The 22626-nt window shown below is 49.1% G+C and overlaps 1 protein-coding gene across 1 annotated transcript in view; it reads left to right on the plus strand.

Annotated features, from left to right (window-relative positions):
• Positions 1-22626, plus strand: part of LOC141267047 (interleukin-31 receptor subunit alpha-like) — a 90461-nt gene that overhangs the window by 15528 nt on the left and 52307 nt on the right. Inside the window, exons 5-8 of the mRNA XM_073680219.1 lie at positions 721-881; positions 6626-6744; positions 14032-14167; positions 22307-22386. Coding sequence (XP_073536320.1) covers positions 721-881; positions 6626-6744; positions 14032-14167; positions 22307-22386 — 496 coding nt within the window. The remainder of the gene's footprint in view (positions 1-720; positions 882-6625; positions 6745-14031; positions 14168-22306; positions 22387-22626) is intronic.

Consider the following 22626-nt stretch of genomic DNA (forward strand, 5'->3'; position numbering starts at 1 on the left):
AATAAGGTTATCACAGAAATACTAAATTTATATAGTTTTATTAATGTTTTTACGACTTAAAAATTTTCAATGCTTTTGCAATGTAGTTTTGCAATTCATTTTGTAATATTTTCTCATCAGATATTAGAATAAGCAGCCTATTAATCCAGTTAGATCTAAACTTATAAAATCATCACTTTAACAAAACTTTCAAAAAAGGATAATACAGCCATTCTAACACTGCATTTTCAAAGTAAGTACACCAGCCTCATCAGGTCTAAGATGTGTTTGTTTGTTTTTTTTTCTTCAAAAAGGATCATACAGTCACGACAACATGTTTTTTTCAAAGTGAGTCCACTAGCCTCATCAGGTCTCATATTTATTTATTAATGTATGCAGTTCGCATCGTGAAGTCTGGTGGCAAATCCACTTTCAAATTAGAAATTAGTATGTGAGAATGTGTGCTTCCTTGAGATGGATTCCCACTGGAGTTCCCTTCAGAACCACAATGTAAATCCTATCTCAATAGCCTCTATGAAATACTCATTGGCCGCTACAGGAGAAGGGAAATGTCTGGCTAACTGCAGCTTCCATAGCCCAGTAAGCTGTTGAGAGCCAGACATTGAGCCCTATATGAAAGATATGAAAGGGGTGAGACCCTTACTTTAAATGTCCTTATAAATGATACTGACAGATAGTAAATTCTTATCTTTGTCTCATACATCTTTTTCATATTTCAAGGCTTGAGTACGATGACTGTGGTGTGATTGATACAAGCGACACCTCGATGATCCTCGGGAAGACAGATCTTGAAACTGACCAGGTGACAACTATATGGGTGTCATATGAGATTTCTGGTGAGCCGTGTGTGAAAACGAATAATTTCTCAATTTTACCTGAAGGTTAGTCTATAAGACCTTGGCAAAAAATTGCTTCCAAATAAATCTAAAAATGTACAGAGTTACAACTGATAGTAACAAATCAGTAGTCTTCAGACAAGGACATAACTAAGTGGTGACAAAGGAAGACAAGGGGGGAAGGGGGGCACCTGTGCACAAACAGTATATGGGCTCTTTGCAGCTCAATGGCTCATCATAATACACAATTCCACCTGCTTCAGAAGTGGAGTGGACCCCCTTATCTCCTGGGCCCCTGTTCGTTTTCACAGGCTGCACCAATGGTATATCTGACCCTCAGTGGTGCAGTGTTTGCTGTGTGGCACCCCAGGGGTCCGGTTGCCTCAGTGGCATTGCCTCCCTCACAAGGGGTGATGCCATGCCTGGAAGCAAGCAGGGGTCCTCTAGTCAGGTATACTAGCATGCAACACTTTCCTGGCTCCAGACCAGCAAGGGGAGCTCCTCCCCTTAGCAACTGGAATCTGGAGGTGAGGTTAGTTAGAGTTAGTGAGAGGAGTTGAAGTCAAGACAGCGAAGAGGAAAGACCTGGGGAGTGGAGCTGCGCGGCAGTTCACCCCAGAGAGGAGCGTAGAAGAACCAGACACTGAAGGCCCGGCAGCAGAAACCAGAGGGCAGGAGACTGCAGGTCTCCTGGCCCCATCAGACGCCCGGAGGCTCAGCAGCATGATAGGGCCCAGCACCGCCACATGGGAGTGACACTCCAGAAAGGCCCGAGCTGCCTGCCATACAGGTGAGCACAGAAACATTTTACTCAGGGACGAGGGCCACAGCACAGCTATAAGCAGCAGGGCCAAAGAGATTAGTGCAAAGGGAAGGTCTCCAACTTCACCTGGAGAGGTGGATTACCAACTTGCTTCCAGGCCGCCCGGACCTCTACTACCAGCTAGTACCCGTGTCCCGGTCTGCCTAACCACCGCAAGTAAGATAAGAGGAAACTGCCATTAAGTTGTGGACTGGTCATTATCTGCGCCATCCCCTGCACTACACTGCACAGCAACATCTATAACATCACCATTTCCTGCCCTGGAGCTAAGCTCTGCCTGTGGAGAGCTGAACCAACTCTGCTGCGTCACCATCAGCTCCAGAGGATCTGCACCGCAGCGGTGGCTCCATATAGCCGCATACCACAGGTGGCGTCACGAACATTAAACTATAAAAACTATAATCCCCTTTTATTGACCGCCCTGGGTCACGGACCGGGTCACCGCCACTGTGACATCCCCTGCACCGACCGGCCCAGCACTGAGTACCCCACGGCCCATGGGGCGCGTCAGCTGTCACACCCGAAACCTACAACGCAGTAATCCCCATTCTGACATATAGGGGAATATTATCTGTTATTATCTTTGTACTGTGACATCACAGCAGTTATTAGCCATTACATCTACTATACTATTATTCTTTTTCTGTGACATCACTATCTCAATGGAAAAAAGAAAAGTCCAGCTCACCTTCCAGTCAGCTTCAATGGATCCAGGAGTCCGTGATTAGCGCTACTACATGCGCCCAGCAAGACAAATGGAAGAAATAATCCATCTCTCCGGATGCTGTTGATAGATAAAATATGCAAACTTTTATTCCAAACAGTTTAAAAACAAATGGAGAATTCCATAAAAATAAATGGATAAATCACAATCCATTATAGAGAGCCCAGGGATGAAACATGGGGATATTAGATTACCAGGAGTGTTTTGAACAGCTCATGTTCTTAGACTTCTTTTTTTTTCATAAATAACACTTAAGGAAATCCACATCAATGGGAAATTTCAATAGAGACTCATTGGTCAATATAGAAAACCCATACAAATGAGATTGTGTACTGTGTGGACACAATGAATGTCAGACCATTCGGATGAGAACACAAAAAGAGGAGAACCACCGAATGTCAGGTCCAAGAATCAATTAAACATTGGCTATATATAAAAAACCTTTATTGGCAGAGTGGTCATAGTGGTATTACAGATACAAGATTGTCCGCAATCACAATAGTATACATACAACATCAATGTAGTCAATAAGCATGATCAAATTGGAACGCAAAAAACAGGTATACAACAATTGCAATAAACATGATCAAATTGGATCACAGAAGACTGGTATACAACAATTGCAATCGGTATGTCAAGGCAAATCTAACAAATGTGGCGTGGATGGCAGTACTTTGTGCCCAATGATGCACGTGGTGACAGAAAAATGATAATATTAATAATACATAGTGAGTACATCAGATAAATAAATAAGTAGTTATGTCACCAGGCACCATGCACAATCAACTATAATATATTAAGGTCTATATCAGTCCTCCCATGTAGATGTGCTGTTATAGGGGAGTAAATTATAACTGTGTGATGCTCATACAATATAGCAAGGGAGGAAGCCAAAGTGATTGACTGTACCTGATTGTTGGGTCCAAAAGGAGGGATTGTGGCACAGTCCCGACGCGCGTTTCGGACAGAGCGTCCTTCGTCAGGGGTGTGTTGTTCCTTAGAACCAACTACGATTAAAAAGGAAGTGTGGCCAATCAAATGAGGCGCCGGCAAAATAAGCGTGTATCCGGCCGTCCAAACCGAAACCGGAAGTGCCTTAGCATGTCTGTCAGGAGTGGCGGGCACTCAAACCTGCCTACCAGTATTTATGATGTGTGTCCTAGACCATGTGATGTAGTCTGTCAGGATGATTGCGCGTGCGCAGCCAGGAGGGACCAGGAGCTGAGGGCACCCACGTCATGTGACCGATTGCGTCAGGTCCATGTGACCCGAGCCTCCGGACACATAAAGATACGGAGCCAGCCGACACCAGGAGCACAGGCTGCGCAAGTTTTCATATTTTATCTATCCACAGAATCCGGAGAGCTGGATCATTTCTTCCATTTCACATCACTGTCTACATTATGCCAAATTTATGCTGACACTGGGTGCAATAATACTTCCATGTTACATATTATCATGTGCAAAGTACATGATGATAAACTACAGTATATATTTATGTACTATGACATTACTGTGTGCATCATCCCTGCACCGTGACATCTGTGGATATTCCTGTACTGTCACATTTGTTATTTCTTCTGTGCACTAGTGTCCCTATCTTTGAGGTGGTGGAGAAGCTTGGTGAACTTGGTGAACTATAAGATTCATCAACCAGGAAGACATAAATCATACCAGATCTACCACGTCAATCTCATCAAGTAATGGCAAGGCTGAGAGCCTGTTAAACCTTTGTGCTTGCTGGGCCAGCCAGAAAGCGAGGTTGGAGGAGTCGCAATAGCGGAGACGTTGTCGAAGGCCCAAAAATAGCAGTGTCTGGAATTGCTGCAGAAGAACAGGGACCTGTTCTCGGAATTGCATGGGTGCATAAAGGTCATCGAACACGAGGTACTGACGGAGCTACATGTGCGCATGAACTTGAAGCCCTATTGAATTCCTGAGGCCCAACGAAAATTGATCTCCAAGGAAGTGGATCGTATGTTGAAACTCAGGGTCATTGAGGAATCCAAGAGCGACTGGTCGTACAGCCCTCCATGTGCTCACCAGAGGTAGCCTGACTGCCATTAGGTACCGAGATGAGATCCTCAGACCCCTTGTGAGAGCATATGCTGGTGCGTTTGGCCCTGGGTTCCTCCTAATGCAGGACAATGCCAGACCTTATGTGGCTGGAGTGTGTCAGCAGATCCTACAAGATGAAGGCATTGAAGCTATGGACTGGCCCACCCGTTCCCCAGACCTGAATCCGATTGAGCACATCTGGGACATCATGTCTCGCTCCATCCACCAACGTCACGTTGCAACACAGACTGTCCAGGAGTTGGCGGATGCTTCAGTCCAGGTCTGGGAGGAGATCCCACAGGAGACCATCCGCAACCTCATCAGGAGCATGCCCAGGCGTTGTAGGGAGGTCATACAGGCACGTGGAGGCCACACACAATACTGAGCCTCATTTTGACTTGTTTTAAGGACATTACATCAAAGTTGGATCAGCCTGTAGTGTGTTTTTCCACTTTAATTTTGGGGGTGACTCCAAATCCAGGCCTCCATTGGTTAATAAATTTGATTTCCATTGATGATTTTTGTGTGATTTTGTTGTCAGCACATTCAACTTTGTACAGAACAAAGTATTCAATGAGAATATTTCATTCATTCAGATCTAGGACGTGTTATTTGAGTGTTCCCTTTATTTTTTTGAGCTGTTGTGGCGCCTCTGAGGGTTCAGTCGCCACAGGGGTACTGCACCTCAGCCCGAGGTGTGGTATCTCCTCTTCCAGGTAAGGATGGAGCATCTCTTGGGACACCACTTCACCATTCAACACTACACCACTCCTGTCCTGACGGGGGGCCTAAATGCACCAGGGTGCTGCCCCGGCCCGAGATGTAGGAGATGGGGGGAACCAAAGATAAGGGGAACCATGTAGTGGGTGAGGGTGGAGGACACACTTTTAGGGTACACTTACCCATTCATATTTAATCTACAGCCATCTTAGGTTCAAGGTCTTTGATTGTGATCTTCATCGCTGATTGTGGCCTTCTGCTAGAACCTGCAGCCTATTGAAGATACACGGTCCTCGTTCTCTGGCCTTGAGATGAGGAGCGGGTCAGAGTTATCCACTGCCTCTGCCCGGTCAAGGTCCTGACCTAAGAAGGCCTGGAGGGGAGCAGAGGAGACAGGCTCCACAGGCAAAAGGATCCCAGGGGGATACGGACGGAGCGGCATATGCCACCTGTATTTCTTATTCTGTCCTAGTCAGAGGGACTCCTGCTGCAAGAGGGGTGACCGGCCCCCGATATCTGACTCTGTCACTTCACGTCTCAGTCTGAAAAGCCCGGAGGCTTAGTGGATCCCAGGGGGGATACAGACGGAGCGGCATACGCTACCTGTATCTCTCTACCTGCGTTTAACCAGTGGAACCCGGCCTTACACCTAGTTCTAACCACACAAACAGTCAAGTGAAGACTTAGTGGGAGAACTCACCAAGGAGAGGAACACACACACCAGAGGGGTCTCGACAGGTGCTCCTGATCTACCTGGAAAGTGCTGGACCCCCCCCTTCCTGGTGGCCGCAGTACGCCGCAAGGAGCAGAGGGAAGCTTTGCGGCTAAAGTTCATCTTAATGTGAGTAAAAACCCTGGAAGACTTCACATCCCGCTTCAGCCTGTTATTTCCTGGGCGGCACTGCACCCACCATCCTTCCTCACACTGCCCTGAGGCCTGCTCCGCCTGCAGGGAGCCGTTCCATCTCAGCTGTCTGTAACACCGGCCTCAGTGGACTGAAGCAGCGCTGGTGTCCATCACCGGAAACCGTAGGTGGCGTAGTCGGAAAATTACCACTCAACCCTGAAAGCCCATTAAATCTTTTATGTGACCGCCCTGGGCACGGACCGGGTCCGGGCCACGACTGCAACCCCGAGACACCTACACTGACCCGGCTCCGAGTAACCCCATTTCTCAGGGAGGGCCTCACACAGTGTACTTCTGTGTACTCACATACATCATCTGCAAGGGGAAATATTAACATAGTGCAAACAAAATGAGGTAGCTGCTAGCTCTGCTGCATCTTAAAGGCACATACACAACAACTTTAGGGCATTACTCATATATTTGTATTTTCGCAGCTCACCCATTTTTTTTAATTGTTTGGTATTTGGTCATTGTGATCAGTGAGCAGAGGCTCATTTATCTATTATGTGAGAATTAGAAGCACAGTGCATGCCTGGTTATATATCTTTTTCTTCTAGAGAATTGTCAGTCTCCCAACATTCTGCACGCAGTTCACTCAGGAAACTTATTACAAATTCAGCTGAATATGATTGCACAAGTGAGATATCGAGAAATCACGTCGGCTGAGTGGCACATAGTAAGTGATGGGAACAGTCATTGTCTTTTATTTGGGAGCATCAAGAACCAGCGAAATTCTGGAACTGGGAGAGATTTAGCTGCCATTTTCCAGGTCCCAATAAAATAAATTTCATGACATCTAGAGATTCTAAAAAAAAATACTTTTGGTTTGAACAGGTTCGGATGTTTTGTTTAACTCCTTAAGCCGTTCGTAACTTTGCTACCTCTTGAATTTCCACTTTCCACTTTCACATTTTCCTCCCCTTCTTTCTAGAGCCATAAATTTCTGCCTACTTATTTTTCCGTCTACACAGGTTGAGGGTACATTTTTTTGGAGGGCAAGTTGTAAATGTAAATGACATTCATTCTTTTCATGAAAAACTGGAAAAAGCCGGGTGAAATTATGAAAAAAAGTAATTTTTTTATTTTATTGTTTTGTTTTAATAGTGGTGATTATGCCGTAAAAAATAACTTACAATATAATTCTTGAGGTCAGAATGATTAATGGAGTTTGTCACGTCAAAATGAATTTAACCTAGCTGTACAGTGATTTAAGGGACTTAGCCCCTATAAAAATTATACTTTAGAAATGACACCCCTCAAGGAATTTATCTAGAGCTGTGGTCAGAACTTGAACCCGCAGGTGCTTCCCAGAATTTTCTTAAGTTGAGCCGTGAAAATAAAAAATCACATTTTTCCCACAAAAATTTTGCTTCAGCACCAAATTCTTCATTTTCACAAGGGTAACGGGAGAAAATGAACCATATAATTTGTTCTGCAATTTCTCCGGAGTACGCCAATGCCCTATTGTGGGGGAAAACAACTGTTTGGACACATGGCAAGGATCGGAAGGGAAGGTGCGCTATTTTACTTTTCGAGCACAGATTTGGCAGGAATAGACTGCAGGGGCCATGTTGCATTGGAAGAGCTGCTATGGTGCCAAAACAGCAGAAACCACCCACATGTGACTTTATTTTGGAAAGTACACATCTTGAGGAATTCGTCTAGGGGTGTAGTGAGCATTTTAAACCCAAAAATGATTCTCAGAATTGTGTAACATTGGGCTGCAGAAATGAAAAATTTAATTTTTTCCTCTAAAATGTTTTAGCCCAAGTTTTTAGTTTTCAAAAGGGCTATTAGGAAATGGACCACATAATTTGTTACACAATTTCTCCCAAGTTTGCCAACATCCTATATGTGGTCGGAAACTACTTTTCAGGCACAGTGCAAAGCTCAGAAGGGAAAGGGTGTCATATTGAAATGCACATTGGCAGCGCCCCTGAGGTGCCAGAACAGCAGAATCCTCTATAAGTAACTCCATTTTACAAACTGCACCTCTCAGTGAATACATCTAGTGATACAGTGACGATATTGACACCACATGTGTGTCACAGAATTTTATACCATTCTGTGGTGAAGAACTAATTACATTTTTATCACAAAAAATACTGTTTTACCCCCAGATTTTTTATTTTCACAAGGAGTAATGGCTAAAAAGAGACCCAGAATCTGTTAAACAATTTCTCCTGAACGTAGCAATATCCTATATAATATGTACAGTACTGTTTGGCCACACGGCATGGCTCGGGAGGGAAAGAGCGCTATTTGATTTTTCTTGAATACTTTGCAATCTCCTTTTGCAGAGCCCCTGATGTGCCTAAACAGTGGAACCCCCCCTCAAGTGACCCCTTATTGGAATTTACACCCCTCTGGGAATTCATCTATGGGTGTAGTTTCAATATTTACGCTATAGGTGTTTTCCAGAAACAAACACGCAGTGGGAGTTGCAAAGTGAAAATTGCAAATCTGTCAATGTAGTGCCAAGTACATTGTAGTGCCCAATACATTGTGCCCAGCTTGTGTTTCTGGAGCCATGCACCTATAAATTAAGTGAAAAACCAGGGAGATCCAGCTGGGAAAATCTTCTAAAATCATTTAATTTTATTAGGTCATGATCTAATAAAATTAAATAATTTTAGAAGATTTGCCCAGCTGGATCTCCCTGGTTTTTCATCGTTCTCCCAGTCGCACTGCTGGCTCCGTGCATAAATCTTCTAGGTGGGTGAACTGATATCCCTCTTTTTCTCTTTTGCCATAAATTAAGTGGTCTCTCCTCACTCCGTCAATATCAAACATGTATATGGTAACTGCGGTTTAGGCACATTGTAGGGCTCATAATTGAGGAGGTCATTTGGATTTGGGAGATTTCGCTAGATTTCCTTTAGTGGGAGCCATGTTGCTTTTCCAGAACCTTTGTGCTACTGGTAATGTGGACACCCCCCTACCTGTTTTTATATTTATAAATGGTGAATTCCTCCACACGCTCAGTATAATGACCCTACTGTACCTCACATCAACTCCCAAGGCAAAGTATGGTGACCCCAGCACAGTATAATCCCCCAACTGAATAATGCACTCGCCATGGTACTCCGCACAGTATAATGCACTCGCCATGGTCCTCCACACAGTATAAGACACTCGCTATGGTCCTCCACACAGTATAATGCACTCGCCATGGTCCACCACACAGTATAATGCACTCCCCATGGTCCTCCACACAGTATAAGACACTCGCCATGGTCCTTCACACAGTATAATGCACTCCCCATGGTCCTCCACACAGTATAAGACACTCGCCATGGTCCTTCACACAGTATAAGACACTCGCTATGGTCCTCCAAACAGTATAAGACACTCCCCATGGTCCTCCACACAGTATAATGCACCCCATGGTCCTGTACGCAGTATAATGTTGCACCCCATAGGGTAAAATGTGACCCCCCCCACCATAAGGTAAAATGCAGCCCCAGTCCTCCAGTATTATCAGTACACACCGATTTAAAATAAATAAATAAATACATACTTACCGCTCCCCGTTCCCGGCTGCTTCAGTCTCTGCAGCGCGCCTCTCTCATCACCTCAGCAGCTGCCAGCTCCACTGTCTGACACAGCGTGGCGCATCATCACACCGCTGCGTCAGACGCAGAGGAGGAATGATGGGAGAGGGAGTGTCACATGAAGTTCCCTCCTCCATCATTGCTTTCACCCAGGGCCGGCTCCAGGTTTTCGTGGGCCCCGGGCGAAAGAGTCTCAGTGGCCCCTTTAACACATACATTCATGATGCACAGATAAGAAATACAGGTATACAACACAGGGCCCAGGCTGTCCCCTCATCCTTCACATATGCACACATGCACACACACACAGTACGCAGAAGCACACACACACAGTATGCAGACATGCACATGACTCGCCCCCTGGGCCGTGGGGCACTCGGATCCGGGCAGTAGGGGAACGATGGGGGTAGTAGTGGCAACCCGGTTCCGTGGCTCAGGGTGGTCAGGCCAGTGGTAGTCTGCTAAGTGCTGTTGATAATGTCCGACTACGCCACCCGTGGATTTGCGGTCATTAGGAACCGCCGCTGCAGGGCAGATCGCTGGGGCTGATGGTGTATGCAGCTGAGGTGGTGTGACTCCCCACGGGAAGAGTGCAGCCCCAGAGCAGTGTAGTGGATGGTGGGAGTGATGGTGGTGAGAGTCCCAGTGCTGATAGTGCTGGAGGAGCAAGGAGCACACAGACAACAGGTTGCAGTCCAGGGTCTTTACTAAAACAGATAAACTGACCCACAAACAGTCCCAGCTAGGAGGGGACCTGGATGTCTGAGAGCAATTGGGAAATTGGCCCTGGCCAGGGTGAGGGTGTAGGCCTACCGTGCTTTCTGTGCTCCTTCTGGCTATCTCCTCCTTATAGGGTAACAGCCCACGTTTCCGAGCTTTCCGTGTACTCTCGCCTGTATGGCCTGCGACGTGGGTTCCTTTCTGCTCCCGGCCTGGTACGGTTTTACTGGTCCCTTCTGTTGTGGCAGAGCCTCCAGGTTTCTTAGGCCAAGGAACATACAGTCCCCTGCGGACTGGTTATCTGCTGTGGGATGTGGAATCCTCCCAGCCTCAGACACCAAAGTCTGGTAAATTGTGTTCTTTGTCTGCCAAGACAGGCTCACTTTGCCTCTTGTCTCTGGCTTGTGGCTCTCCTTCTGCCACACTTCCTCTTAGGGTGTGACTCGCCCCCTGGGCCATGGGGCACTCGGATCCGGGCGGTAGGGAAACGATGGGAGTAGTAGTGGCAACCCAGTTCCGTGGCTCAGGGTGGTCAGACCAATGGTAGTCTGCTATGCTCTATTGATAATGTCCGACTACGCCACCCGTGGATTGTGGTTATTAGGAACCGCCGCTGCATGCAGACCGCTGGGGCTGATGAGGTGTGCAGCTAGGGTAGTGTGACTCCCCACGGGAAGAGTGCGGCCCCAGGGCAGTATAATGGATGGTGTGAGTGATGGTAGTGAGAGTCCCAGTGCTGATAGTGCTGGAGGAGCAAGGAGCACGCAGACAACAGGTTGCAGTCCAGGGTCTTTACTAGAACAGGTAAATTGACCCACAAACAGTCCCAGCTAGGAGGGGACCTGGATGTCTGAGAGCAACGGGGAAATTGGCCCTGGTCAGGGTGAGGGTGTAGGCCTACCGTGCTTTCTGTGCTCCTTCTGGCTATCTCCTCGTTATAGGGTAACAGCCCACGTTTCCGAGCTTTCCGTGTATTCTCGCCTGTATGGCCTGCGACGTGGGTTCCTTTCTGCTCCCAGCCTTGTACGGCTTTGCTGGTCCCATCTGTTGTGGCAGGGCCTCCAGGCTTCTTAGGCCAAGGAATATACAGTCCCTTGCGGACTGGTTCTCTGCTGGAGGATGTAGAATCCTCCCAGCCTCAGACACCAAAGTCTGGTAAAGTCAGTCTCTTATCTGCCAAGACAGGCTTGCTTCGCCTCTTGTCTCTGGCTTGTGGCTCTCCTCCTGCCACACTTCCTCTTAGGTGCAATACAAAACTGTCTGTACCTGCTCTGCTCTGGGACACGTCTCAGTCCTGAGACAGGCCTTCAAGTTCTCCCTAACCCTGCCCCCAGCACCAGCTTTTATAGGGGCAGTCTGCTCCCCCTACTGGCCTGAGACAGGAGGTACTGCATGCTAATGTTCCCCTGACTAGAGAACCTCCCCCTTGCTCTCAGACACAGCTTTATTACACTTGTGGCATCCAGGCCAGGGTAACACAGGTGCAATACGACTGTCCCTCTCTGCTCTGGACACTTCTCAGTGCTGAGACAGGTCGTCCAGTTCTCCCTAACCCTGCCCCCAGTTCCAGCTTTTATAGGGGCAGCCTGCTCCCCCTACTGGCCTGAGACAGGAGGTATTGCATGCTAATGTTCCCCTGACCAGAGAACCTCCGCCTTGCTCTCAGACACAGCTTTATTATATTTGTGGCATCCAGGCCAGGGTAACACACACACACACAGTACGCAGACATGCACACACACACAGTACGCAGACATGCGCACGCATACACAGTACGCAGACATGCGCACACACACAGTACGCAGACATGCGCACACACACAGTACGCAGACATGCGCACACACACACAGTACGCAAACATGCACATACACAAACATACAGAGATACATACACATACAGGCATACATACATATTTGAACACATTCTTAAAAACATGTAAAAGAGACATAAATATATATACACAGCCATACACACTGACATACACACAAGACACATTAGAAATATATTTAATATGGGGATTGGGGAATCTGGCGAAAAGCCTCACTTATCTGCCCCCGGCCTCTGTCCTGTCCAGAAAATCAGGCATGTGACTGTGTAGGGCCGCCAGCATGTCTTTGGCTGTCAGACACATGGCCCTGGACCATCAGGGGGGCTCACTCGTTGATGGGGGCCATACCCCCTTGGGGCAGCAGTCGGTATCGGGGCAGCAGTCAGTATCGGGGCAGCAGTGAGTACAGGGGCAGCAGTCAGTATTGGGGCAGCAGTGAGTTCCATCTCCACAGGGCGCAGAACCTCCAGTGTTAGAATCCCGGCACTTCATCAGGGCCCCCTTCCTGCTCTGCCGCCCCTGCATCGGAGGCCCCCTCCTGCTGCGCCGCCTCTTCATCGGGGCCCACTCCTGCTGCGCTGCCTTTGCATTGGAGGCCCTCCTCCTGCTCCGGCAGCGATGCTTAAATGCCGGCACTTCCTCAGACATGGCCACACGCAGTGCGCTGTGCGGCTGTGTCTGATAGTAATGACGCAGCAGGAGCGACACACAAGGACAATTAATAAGTAATGGCGCAGCAGGAGGGGGGCCCCAATGCAGAGGCGGCACAGCAGGAGGGGGGCCCCGATGCAGAGGGGGCAGGGGTACATGGTGCAGGCGACTGCTATTGGGCCCCCCCGGCTGACGGGCCCCACAGCAGTCTCGTGGCCTGCCACCATTGGCGGTACGCCACTGCATCCTGGTATATATGTCCCCCATCCTGGTTCCCTTTCTGGTATATATTTCCCCAATCCTGGCATATATGTCTCCAATCCTGGTATAATGTTCCCCATCCTGGGCCCTTTCCTGGTATATACTGTATGTCCCCCATTCTGGTATATATGTCCCCCATCCTGGGCCTCTTCCTGGTATGTATGTCTCCCATCCTGGTTTGCATGTTCCCCATCCTAGACCCATCCTGGTATATATGTCCCCCATCCTGGCATAATGTTCCCCATCCTGGTATATATGTCCCCCATCCTGAGTCCCTTCCTGGTATATAATTTATGTCCCCCATTCTGGTATATACATATGTCCCCCATCCTGGGCCTCTTCCTGGTATGTATATCTCCCATCCTGGTTTGTATGTTCCCCACACTGGACCCATCCTGGTATATACTGTACATCCTCCATTCTTCCACTGTTCTTTAACGCATATAGAAAAACGAACAATTATACTCACTTTGCCCCTGCTCCAACGCCGTGCAGTGTCCTTTTCTGTAGCCAGCAGCTGCCTTTGGTGTACAAGTGACAGGTAGTGCATGACTTCACTGCCATGTGCCCCCGCTCACGGACATGCCGATGTCAGCGACAGGCCTTTGATTGGCTTGTATTGAAGCGCAGGGACCCGGCGGGTCTCTGCAGCACAATGCATTCCAGCTGAATGTGCATCCTCGGACGTACATCCAGTTGAAATAGATGCAGGCACTGGCGAGGTGACCTCTGCAGCCGAAATCTTTATACCCATGAACATACCTTTTAGTCAGTTTTGGTGTTGATCTTTTGCCCCATGAGCAGATGCACAGGAGCTGGACAAAATGAATAAAATGAAGTTGTAGTCCTGTGACAGATCCGTGATAAAAGTATCCAGGGCAATGTATGTTTACTATAAATATAATGACACGAATGAATAATGATTCAAATTAACTTTTCCTGCCAACAGATTAATGTAACACATATGGCGGCCAATGTATCATTATCGGGAACACTATTACAGGAGACATATGTTATGCAGCAAAGATGTTTCAAGGAATTTTGTTTTCATTGCAAATGGGAAAAAGAGACAATCGTTCCCCGTGGTAAGGACTTTGTCATCCTTTTATTATTATTATTATTATTTATTATTATAGCGCCATTTATTCCATGGCACTTTACATGTGAAAAAGGGGTATACATACAAGAACAATTACAATAATCTTGAACACAATGTGACGGCGACTGGTACAGGAGGAGCGAGAACCCTGCCCGTGAGGGCTCACAGTCTACAAGGGATGGGTGAGGATACAGTAGGTGAGGGTAGAGCTGGTCATGCAGCGGTGGTTACTGCAGGTTGTAGGCTTGTCAGAAGAGGTGGGTCTTCAGGCTCTTTTTGAAGGTTTCCACGGTCGACGAGAGTCTGATGTGTTGGGGTAGAGAGTTCCAGAGTAGGGGGGAAGCACGGGAGAAATCTTGTATGTGGTTGTGGGAGGAGGAGATTAGAGGGGAGTAGAGAAGGAGATCTTGTGAGGATCGGAGGTTGCGTGCGGGTATGTAGCGGGAGACTAGGTCAGAGATATATGGAGGAGACAGGTTGTGAATGACTTTGTATGTCATGGTTAGGGTTTTGAACTGGAGTCTCTGGGCAATGGGGAGCCAGTGAAGGATTGACAGAGAGGAGAGGCCGGGGAATAGCGGGGGGACAGGTGGATTAGTCGGGCAGCAGAGTTTAGGATGGATTGGAGGGGTGCGAGAGTGTTGGAAGGGAGGCCACAGAGCAGGAGGTTGCAGTAGTCAAGGCGAGAGATGATGAGGGCGTGCACTAGTGTTTTTGCAGATTCATGGTTGAGGAATGTGCGGATCCGGGAGATATTTTTGAGTTGGAGTCGGCAGGAAGTGGAAAGAGCTTGGATATGTGGTTTGATGGAGAGTTCAGAGTCCAGGGTTACCCCAAGGCTGCGAGCCTGAGGGACTGGGGAGAGTGGGCAGCTATTGACGTTGATAGATAGGTCAGTTGGGGGGGGTTGAATGAGATGGCGGAAAGATGATGAATTCTGTTTTGTCCATGTTAAGTTTTAGAAATCAAGCAGAGAAGAAGGATGAAATAGCAGATAGACATTGTGGGATTTTGGTTAGTAAGGAGGTGATATCGGGTCCAGAGAGGTAGATCTGTGTGTCATCAGCATAGAGGTGATAATGAAAGCCATGAGACTCTATGAGCTGTCCCAGGTCTAAGGTGTAGATGGAGAAGAGCAGGGGTCCTAGAACTGAACCTTGGGGGACACCGACAGATAGGGGGCGAGATGAGGAGGTGGTGTGTGAGTGAGAGACACTGAATGTCCTGTCTGTTAGGTATGAGGAGATACAGGATAGGGCCAAGTCTGTGATGCCGAGAGATGAGAGATTTTGTAGTAAGAGGGAATGGTCCAATGTGTCGAAGGCAGATGACAGGTCTAGGAGGAGGAGGACAGAGTAGTGTCGCTTAGATTTGGCGGTTAGTAGGTCGTTGGTGACTTTAGTCAGTGCAGTTTCAGTAGAATGGTGCGGTCGGAAACCAGATTGTAGGCAGTGGAAGAGGGAGCAGGAGGAGAGGAGGGAGGACAGCTCAGAATGGACGTGTTGTTCCAGTAGTTTTGAGGCATAGGGGAGAAGTGATATGGGGCGATAGCTAGACAGAGAGGATGGGTCAAGGGAGGGCTTTTTGAGGATTAGTGTGATTGAGGCATGTTTGAAGCATGAGGGGAAGACACCAGTTGTTAGTGACAGGTTGAAGAGGTGGGCTAGGGGTGGGATGAAGATAGTGGTAAGGTTTGGGATGAGGTGGGACGGGATTGGGTCAAGTTTACAGGTGGTGAGGTGTGATTTGGAGAGTAAAGAGGAAAGTTGATCTTCCGTAATGGTGGAGAATGTGGTTTTGGAGGAGGAGGGTTGAGTAGGTGTGGGGAGGGGCTGTGGGGGCTTTAGGCAAAAGCTTTGTCTGATGGTGTCAATCTTCTGCTTGAAGAATGAGGCAAAGTCTTTGGCTGAAATTAGAGGAGAGGGAGGAGGCACTGGGGGATGGAGGAGAGAATTGAAGGTGTTGAATAGTTGTTTGGGGTTGTGAGACAGGGAGGATATGAGAGATGAGAAGTATGTTTGTTTTGCTGCAGTGAGTGTGGACTTGAAGGTAGTGAGGGACTGTTTGAATGTGATGAAGTGCTCATTGGAGTGGGACCTTTTCCATCTACGCTCAGCAACCCTGGAGGCCCGTCGCAGTTCTTTAGTTAGGCTGGTGTGCCAGGGTTGTCTGTTGATTGTGCGAGCTTTGGTATGTGTGAGGGGGGCGACCGAATCGAGAGCTGCAGCTGTTGTGGTGTTGTATAAAGTGGCTGCAACATCTGCATCATGTAAGGAACTAATAATGTCTGTAAGAGGGAGAAGGGATTCAGAGAGTGAGTGTAGGTCAAGGTGTTTGAGATTTCTGCGAGGGTATGCAAGTTTGTGGAGTGGGGATTGTTGCCCTGGAGAGGAGAGGGTAGAGAATGTAAGTAGGTTGTGGTCAGAGAGAGGGAGAGGTGAGTTAGAGAGGTTAGATAGGGAACAAAGGCGGGTGAAGATGAGGTCCAGCGTGTGGCCGTCTTTGTGGGTGGGTGTGGAAGACCACTGGGTAAGACCGAAGGAGGAAGTGAGGGATAGAAGCTTAGAGGCAGCTGAGAGGGAAGTGTCAATGGGGATGTTAAAGTCGCCCATGAGGATAGTGGGGATGTCAACGGAGAGGAAATGAAGTAGCCAAGTGGTGAAGTGGTCAAAGAAAGTGGTGGCTGATCCTGGGGGGCGGTAGATGACAGCCAGTTGGAGGTTGGAGGGGGAGTAGATGCGCACGCAGTGCACTTCAAAAGAGGGGAGAGTAATTGAGGGTGGCAGTGGGATATGGGTAAAGGAGCAGTTATCTCATAGGAGGAAACCTATTACTCCACCGTGCTTGCTGGTGGGGCAGGGGGTATGGGAGAGGTGGAATCCGCCGTACGAAAGTGCAGCAGGAGAGGCCGTGTCGGAGGGGGTGAGCCAGGTTTCAGTGATGCCGAGGAAGGAAAGCTTGTTAGTGATGAAGAGATTGTGAATGTAGGAAAGTTTGTTGCAGACAGAGCGAGCGTTCCATAGAGCTCCTGTTAGGGGGGCTGGGGAAGTGGGGGCTGGGCGGATGGGTATAAGGTTAGAAGGGTTACGAGAATTTGGGATAGATCGTGGGTAGGAGGTGGATGTGATTGTAGGGATGTGGTGAGGAGGGCCGGGATGTAGAGAGATGTCGCCCGCAGTGAGGAGGAACAGAGAATGTGTTAGTAGGTGGGAGCAGGAGAGGGCATGAGGTGGCTGTCTGTGATTGCTTCAACCTGCACTCTCATGATTGCTCCACCTATCAGGGGCTCATATACACATATTAATGAGTTTAGGAAAAATCAGGTCACGTTTGCTTGTTTAGTCATTTTTTTTAGAAACTGTGCCACTCGGTATGGGTGGAATTGCAGATCTTCACAGAAAAAAAATCAGCCAATACTGGGTCTCAATACTAATGTACTGCAAGATGTAGCAGGCCCCATTATAAAAGGTAGAGGCTGCACAGGTGCTGAAAAAACAACCATTCATACACCTATCTCCCAAGTGGGGGTTGTTCCTAGTATTCTAAATGCACATGGATAAGGATTGTCTAGGGCATCAGTCACACTGGGTGACCACCCCCTCATAAATGGTAGGGGGTGAGTGGTTGTTTTATCAGTATTTTGCACCGACGCTGCTGTAGCACCCTGAGGACTCGGCTGCTACAGGGGTATTACACCTCAAGCCAGAGGTGTGGTATTCCACTCCCGGGTAAGGATGGAGTGTGGGACTGAGCTCAGATAGCTGCATACACTACATACATCCCATTTCCGGGGGACAGACCGACGGTACTCCCACCAGTATATGTGCAGGTACGACAGTGTCTGTCCCTGGCTGGAGTGGGAGGGGGGTGGAACATCCCAGTAGTGTAGGGGCAGATAGGGGGAGCAGTCTGGGTAAGGCTAGGAGCTCATTGGGTGCTGGTCACCTGAGCTCACACATAGAGGGAGTATATAAGGTGGGCACCATCTTAGATCAGGGTCAGTCTTCTGTAGAGGGTCAGTCAGTCCTGAGAGAGGTCCAGGAGCGCCTGCAGAGAGAAGAGAGAGAGGAGAAGAGAAGGACCCAGAGGGGGAGAAGAAGGAACCCCAAGAACCCAGTATACAACCAGAAGGGTGAAGGGTTGGCACGCAAGGGAACCGGATCCCAAATTAGTGGAGGAGAGAAACTACCCTCAACTAAGAACCGGAGGCTGCGACATTACATGTGGAGCAGCCCCTCACCAAGTCCACTAAGAAGGCACACCGAGCATAGGGTCAGGGAAGCCAAAGAAGGTTCACCCAACAGGAGACCCGAGGGAGCCGGATATAAGTGGACCCCTGGTGGGAACGGCCAGTAGAGAGGACAGTCAGAAAGGGAGCTCAGGACCACGCTCCAGAATTGCTTGGGGGTTGGCCGAGTCCAGGACCTAGTGGACGCAGCACGGCTCGGGCGGTCACTCAAGGCCAGAGTGACCAACAGAACAGCAGTAAGTAAAAACCCTGAACTGCACAGCCCGACTCTGAGTCTTCTTACCATCCACACTGCACCACCACTACCACCATCCTCTACACCTGACCCCCTGAGGCTATACCCCTCCCGTTGGGGGTTATACTACCACAGCTGCACATATACCACCAGCCTCAGCGGACCCTGCTGCAGCGGCGGCCTTTTGACCGCAAATCAACGGGTGGCGTAGTCGACACTAAGAACAACTAATAACATCTGTAAAGACTGCCACACACTGAGTTTGACACCCTGGGCACGGACCGGGTCGCCGCCACTCGGAGACTACAACCCCCATCTGATCCGGCTCCGGGTAATCCCCAAACAGCACTGGCCCAGGGGGTGCGTCAACTTTGGCGTAGTCGGCAGGATCTCGTGCCCGCAACCACCGGGTACTGCGTGCCTGAAGAAAAGTTCAAATTTACCTCAAGAAGAAGTCTCCCGCCGGTTCCAGAGGGTCCCCGCCATGGGACGCCATCACGGATCGTTTCCCGCCGGTTGCCCGCCATCTGCAGCTTTTTCCCGCCATCCACGGAGTTTCCCGCCACTGGGAGACGATTCCCGCCATTTCCAGAAGATTTCCCGCCTTGGAAGAGCAGACGCCATTATGGGCGTGCCAGAGGGTGGCAAGAGGTCACCTCCCATCGTGGGCCAGGTAAAGGAATGGCGCCAAAAGCGGAAACCGCCCCCACCAACGGAGACTGTGATGCTAGAGATGTCCATCAGCGTGAGAGAACTGCCCCTGGAACTGACAATCACAAAGTTGCCCCGGGACCACCTTCAATGTGGGCGGAGACAGAACAAGAGAGCGAAGATGGGTGCAGCCTGGAGGAGTCTGGAGAGAGCGCACCCAGAGACAAGAAGTCTGGAGAGGACTCCGGAGAAGTCGTACCCGGAGATGGAAGGAGAGTCAGGCAGCACCGACCCTGTGGTCAGGAGCCTGCTGCAAGCAACAACCCCACTAGGCTTAGTGGAGATCCTGGCACAGCTCCCCCGAGACCGGGAGTGTGCGCAGACCGCGCTGGAGCGCCTCGCATGGAGGATGGCCCAGGTGCAGCGAGAGACGCTGACGGAGTGGAGCCGAGAGATGGCCCTGCAGGCAAGAACCCGCCAGCGAAGCACGCCACCCGAGACGAAGAGACAGACCGCCTCTGCGGATGGTGCAGGAGGAGTGAAGGCCGGAGACGGCGCCGAAGAGGGAGCTGAACAGATGGAGGCAGGTAAAGGGGACGTCACTACCCCGAGCCGAGAAACCGCGTGCCTGCCCCAGCTCCCCGTCGCAGAGCCCGAAATTCCCCCTGCCGTGCCCGTCGCTGCATCGTCACCGCTCCAGACAAGGCCTCAAGCAGAAGCCGCGGCCGTGACCCCTGTGACGTCACGCGCCTCAACCCTGAGCGCGGCAAAGCAGGAAACACCACCGGCCTGGTCGCAAGGTCTAGTACCCCCGGGTGCCGCAGTACCAACAGCGCCCTCTACCTACTGCTGCTAGTTAAAATATAGTCCCCGTTGGGACCAGCAAATTGAACTGAAACCCGTGTGTCCCTATTCCCACTGACCAAGGACTGAGAGCGGTCATTCTTTCCTTCTTCCCCACTGGCCGAGGACTGAGAGCGGCCATATTTCCCCTTGTATATAGTTGCGCTTTTTAAGGCGCCCCCTACTGGTTTTATAGGAAAGCTGTGTTATTCTACAAGAGACTGTCGCACTTTACCCGGTCACAAGTTGCACCGTGGCCGGAGGAACAAGAAAGTTTACAAGAATGTTTATTATGAAAAAGTTTTATGCTGCAGAAATATATATATAATGTTTTATATGTTTATGTTGTTATGAAAAAAATTGTATGTTTATGGATGTTTTATTCTCTTACAGCCCGAGGACGTGCTGTGATTTACCAGGGGGGAATGTAGCACCCTGAGGACTCGGCTGCTACAGGGGTATTACACCTCAAGCCAGAGGTGTGGTATTCCACTCCCGGGTAAGGATGGAGTGTGGGACTGAGCTCAGATAGCTGCATACACTACATACATCCCATTTCCGGGGGACAGACCGACGGTACTCCCACCAGTATATGTGCAGGTACGACAGTGTCTGTCCCTGGCTGGAGTGGGAGGGGGGTGGAACATCCCAGTAGTGTAGGGGCAGATAGGGGGAGCAGTCTGGGTAAGGCTAGGAGCTCATTGGGTGCTGGTCACCTGAGCTCACACATAGAGGGAGTATATAAGGTGGGCACCATCTTAGATCAGGGTCAGTCTTCTGTAGAGGGTCAGTCAGTCCTGAGAGAGGTCCAGGAGCGCCTGCAGAGAGAAGAGAGAGAGGAGAAGAGAAGGACCCAGAGGGGGAGAAGAAGGAACCCCAAGAACCCAGTATACAACCAGAAGGGTGAAGGGTTGGCACGCAAGGGAACCGGATCCCAAATTAGTGGAGGAGAGAAACTACCCTCAACTAAGAACCGGAGGCTGCAACATTACATGTGGAGCAGCCCCTCACCAAGTCCACTAAGAAGGCACACCGAGCATAGGGTCAGGGAAGCCAAAGAAGGTTCACTCAACAGGAGACCCGAGGGAGCCGGATATAAGTGGACCCCTGGTGGGAACGGCCAGTAGAGAGGACAGTCAGAAAGGGAGCTCAGGACCACGCTCCAGAATTGCTTGGGGGTTGGCCGAGTCCAGGACCTGGTGGACGCAGCACGGCTCGGGCGGTCACTCAAGGCCAAAGTGACCAACAGAACAGCAGTAAGTAAAAACCCTGAACTGCACAGCCCGACTCTGAGTCTTCTTACCATCCACACTGCACCACCACTACCACCATCCTCTGCACCTGACCCCCTGAGGCTATACCCCTCCCGTTGGGGGTTATACTACCACAGCTGCACATATACCACCAGCCTCAGCGGACCCTGCTGCAGTGGCGGCCTTTTGACCGCAAATCAACGGGTGGCGTAGTCGACACTAAGAACAACTAATAGCATCTGTAAAGACTGCCACACACTGAGTTTGACACCCTGGGCACGGACCGGGTCGCCGCCACTCGGAGACTACAACCCCCATCTGATCCGGCTCCGGGTAATCCCCAAACAGCACTGGCCCAGGGGTTGCGTCACTGCCTCTACCTTTTACCGTAGGACCTGCGGCATCCTGTACTGCATTTGTATCGTGACCAGGTATTGGTACGTACATGCTTTTTTTCTGTAATGTCTTTTGGATTGGTCCCGGTCAAGATAGCCTAAAGTACAGCTGGACATACATGTTAAATAGCTGCCAGACGAATGCCATTCAGCTGTTCCCCTACAACTGCACATCTAGCTTTACCAAACATACGTTATTTTCAATGGAAAGACTCAAATATGTATTTGCCAGATACCTTTTATCACTCTCCAAAACAAAAGATCAGGCATGTTGTACTCCAACATGCCTGATCCTTCATGTTAGGATTTGGGTTATAAATCCTTTCCCTTCATATGAGGAATTGGGTGATAACAATACATATTAGATGGTTGGCCAGTCCAACATGAGCTGTGTTTACCGCTGTTTATTTAATGTGTATGGGGCCTTAAGATCCTTTTATGTGAACTTCACTTTACAATTAGAGTCACTTTATTACCTGTTTGTTTTTATTCATTTTAGAATTATTAGGAGCCCCGGATATCACTGTCACCATTGAAAAGTTATCACCAGGAAAACAAAGACTTACTATTGAGTGGAAGGTACTAAGAGTTCATTGGTTTCTATGTTTTCTTACATATTTTACAAGTTCTGAAGAACCAGAGACATTGACAAATGTGAATCAGGCTAGAGTCACGCGAGCATATATTGTCTCATCCAAGAGAATCGGGGTAAAAATGTTATTATGCAATAGGGTTGCTGAAGTATAAAATAACAAATGTAGCTACCCCTCTGTCGCTGCTCTGATCTTTTTTGATCGAATGCAGCGTTGATGTTATATC

The sequence above is a fragment of the Phyllobates terribilis genome, unplaced genomic scaffold (assembly GCF_046119375.1).
Source record: "Phyllobates terribilis strain yellow unplaced genomic scaffold, ASM4611937v1 Scaffold_1__5_contigs__length_1240528914, whole genome shotgun sequence".
NCBI classification, from domain to species: Eukaryota; Metazoa; Chordata; class Amphibia; order Anura; family Dendrobatidae; genus Phyllobates; species Phyllobates terribilis.